This window comes from Trichogramma pretiosum, unplaced genomic scaffold (genome assembly GCF_000599845.2).
Source record: "Trichogramma pretiosum strain Unisexual culture from Peru unplaced genomic scaffold, Tpre_2.0 scaffold1, whole genome shotgun sequence".
Classification (NCBI taxonomy): Eukaryota; Metazoa; Arthropoda; class Insecta; order Hymenoptera; family Trichogrammatidae; genus Trichogramma; species Trichogramma pretiosum.
Window position 1 is genome coordinate 4,236,901 of NW_019641703.1, and position 2,881 is coordinate 4,239,781.

The 2,881-nt window shown below is 41.5% G+C and overlaps 1 protein-coding gene across 1 annotated transcript; it reads right to left on the minus strand.

The window, feature by feature from the left end:
* Positions 1-1,344: 1,344 nt before the first annotated feature.
* Positions 1,345-2,761, minus strand: LOC106653548. Its single transcript, XM_014373038.1, has 2 exons — positions 2,002-2,761; positions 1,345-1,925 (listed from the first exon to the last, which is right to left on the minus strand). Exons 1-2 carry the CDS (start codon positions 2,759-2,761, stop codon positions 1,345-1,347), a joined length of 1,341 nt encoding a protein of 446 aa, XP_014228524.1.
* Positions 2,762-2,881: the final 120 nt, after the last annotated feature.

The window sequence follows — 2,881 nt, forward strand, 5'->3', positions numbered from 1 at the left end:
GTAATAAAGTGTGTTGTTCTCATGGGAAGCTGGACCGTACACCAAGAAATTTTCACCGATATCGCGTTCGAACGATATGTAATTGCGGTATGCGCTCACGGGCGAAACCGAAACGAGCAACACGAGGCCGTACAGAGCCACGACGATCGCGCAAAACTTCGCGAGTGTCGGCATCGTTGCCGGTATATGTTGCGTGTATTGTGCTCTGCAGCTCTCTCAGTTCGTTGCTCGTCGAATCGACACTGAGCTCCGACTTCTTTTGTGCCTTGATTTTATAGGCGTAAAAGAACGCGGCGATCGGTGTTAACCAATTGTAAGAAAAAGAAGAATCCTGAACTGTCAAAAATGGAAACACAGAAGTGGTTTTATGCCTGATGCGGACCCATTTATCCTTGATAATTATCTTTGAAATCTTCAATAATTACGAAATCGTACAGTTTATTCTTCATATTTATTCTTCACCTTAATATTCTTCATCTTTATTCTTGACACGTGTGACTCACTCGAGAAGTGGGTGACACTTGAATTAAGATAAGTCAATAGAAGAAGTAGTATCTCAACATACTTATTCTGGTCAGCCAAAAAAACAATCGAATCGCGTTAAAAATCATGGCGTAATTGATAAATAAAATAATAAAAAGAACCTATAATTCAAGTTAAATTGTCATTTTTAAAATTTGTAAGCAGTTGATGGGAACATCATGCAGAGGTACAACTTCAACGAAATTCAATAAAAAATTTAATTTTAAAAGAAGTGATAAATTCAATACGTTTGAAATTAAAAAAAAAATTAAAGCTTAAACAAGTAAAAGAAATAGCATACGAAACTGGTAATTTAGTTGTCTAATATCCATTGTGTGTACGGAACGGAGAAAAAGTATGAAAATTGCCGCTAAGCTCGCTTAGTAAGCATTAAAAAAAATCACAAAATACGTCTGCACCTTATTTTTCGACAAGTAAGCCAGTGGTACCCTTGGATTTTACTTGAGCCTAATCTCAAAGCTACCGTGAACTAAATATCTCTTTAAAATGAGGCCAAATTTTAACTTCAATTTGAAAAAAAAACAAAATCTTTTTTTAATTATTTCAAGTAGGACTTTTTGAATAGAATCTTGATAAATATGATATGAAGGTATGAGAAATAATCCTATCTACTTCATTTATATTTTTTCTATTTATTTAAAAATTAGACGAAGTAAAAAACAAATGTATGTATCACGAATTTTCTTTCAAATTAAATCGAACCATTTGTTTACATGCTAGTGCAAAATGAAAATAAACAGCAACGATTAATATTTATCATTCGACGATTAGCTTTATTTTGTCGTCAAGTATTTCCATAAATTATTTTGAAATATTTGTAAAATCGTTCGGCTCGAAGCACTTGGAGTGTAATTTTACATAAAGATTTTTATTTTCGTTGACCGCAGTGGCTACTAATTCTTTGAAGTTCTCCGCATCTGGAGTAGAGTCTATAATGCGCTTCACGCAGACGGTGCTCAGGCAGTAATTGCCTCGCTCGTCCTCGGAAATTTTGAGCACGCCGGTCTCTTGGACTCCGGGAGACACGTACCGACACCTCATTTCGGCATCCAGGAATTGTTTGGCTTTCCCGTCCAAACCGATCTTCACCAGGTACTTGTCGCTTATGCTATCGAGCGAGGATTTTTCCAGGCCCTCGTTGCCGCGAACGTGAGTCAGAAATCCCTCGCCTCTCGGCAAATTGTATACGACTCGTTCCGACCAAGATAATTCCGTGTTCGGGAGACTGGCCGAGAACCAACTGATGTCTTTGTCGCCGAGTTTGAATTGCGTGCATTTCATCGTCGTGACGTTTCGCAGAGCGCATATGCCGATCAATCCGTTGGCCAAGGATACCGAAGGAAAGTACGCTTCATTGATTGCAGTTAAGTATTGCTTTTGACCTGAAAATTGGATAATAAAATCTTAATTGAACCAATTCGGTTTGGATGATTTAATCAATGTTTTCTTATCAATTACCGTCAGGCTTAATATGAGATACTGTCATTGAATCTTTTTCGGTCGACGAGTGAGGTGGCACTTCTATAAACAAATAGCCCTCGCCCTTTGCCAGCGGAAAGATACGTGGCTCGTTGTGGCCGTCGCTCTGGTAAGTCAGCAATGTATCAATTTTCGAAGCAACTCCTTGGGCATCGACCGTTAATCTAGAAACGCTCGTCCCGTTCAACATCACAACTTCGAAATCGTCCTCTCCTTTCACATACTTATCGACCAGCTTGTCGATATCTTTGCCTTCCGGAAGTTCGGTTCGGGTCTCTCTTTCATTTTCACAATTGGAAAAATCGACGATGCTGAAATGCAAGTGATACCTTCCACCACCGTGCAGCTCGACCCAACGAACGATCGCTCGGTCCTTGCCCAGAGACTCGACTTTAACGTGATCCGGACTGATGTAGCCACCGTACTGATCTGAATGGGAGTTCATCGAGACCATGCACTCGTCCTCCTTCGGTTCGACACCCGAGAAACTCGCCTGCACGCGGCGTACCAAGCCTTGCTTGTACCCCAGCTGCGCGATATCGAAGATTCTGTCCCACGCGCCGTAATAAACGGTGGTGATACTCTCGACGGAGTTCTCGCCGTTGTACAGCAGGTCCTTGTCACCGATGTCGCGTCGAAGCGATAAGACCCGCGAGGCGCTCGCGGGCGCGATCGAGCCGAGCAACACGAGGCCGTGCAGAGCCGCGACGATCGCGCCAAACGTCTTGAGTCTCGACATATTGTATACGCTGGTTTGCTCTCTTAGCTCGTCGAAGCTACACTGAGCTCCAACTTCTTTTTCGACTTCTTTTTATACAAACGTAACAAAGGACAAAAAAAAAAATCAACACGTGTGTAA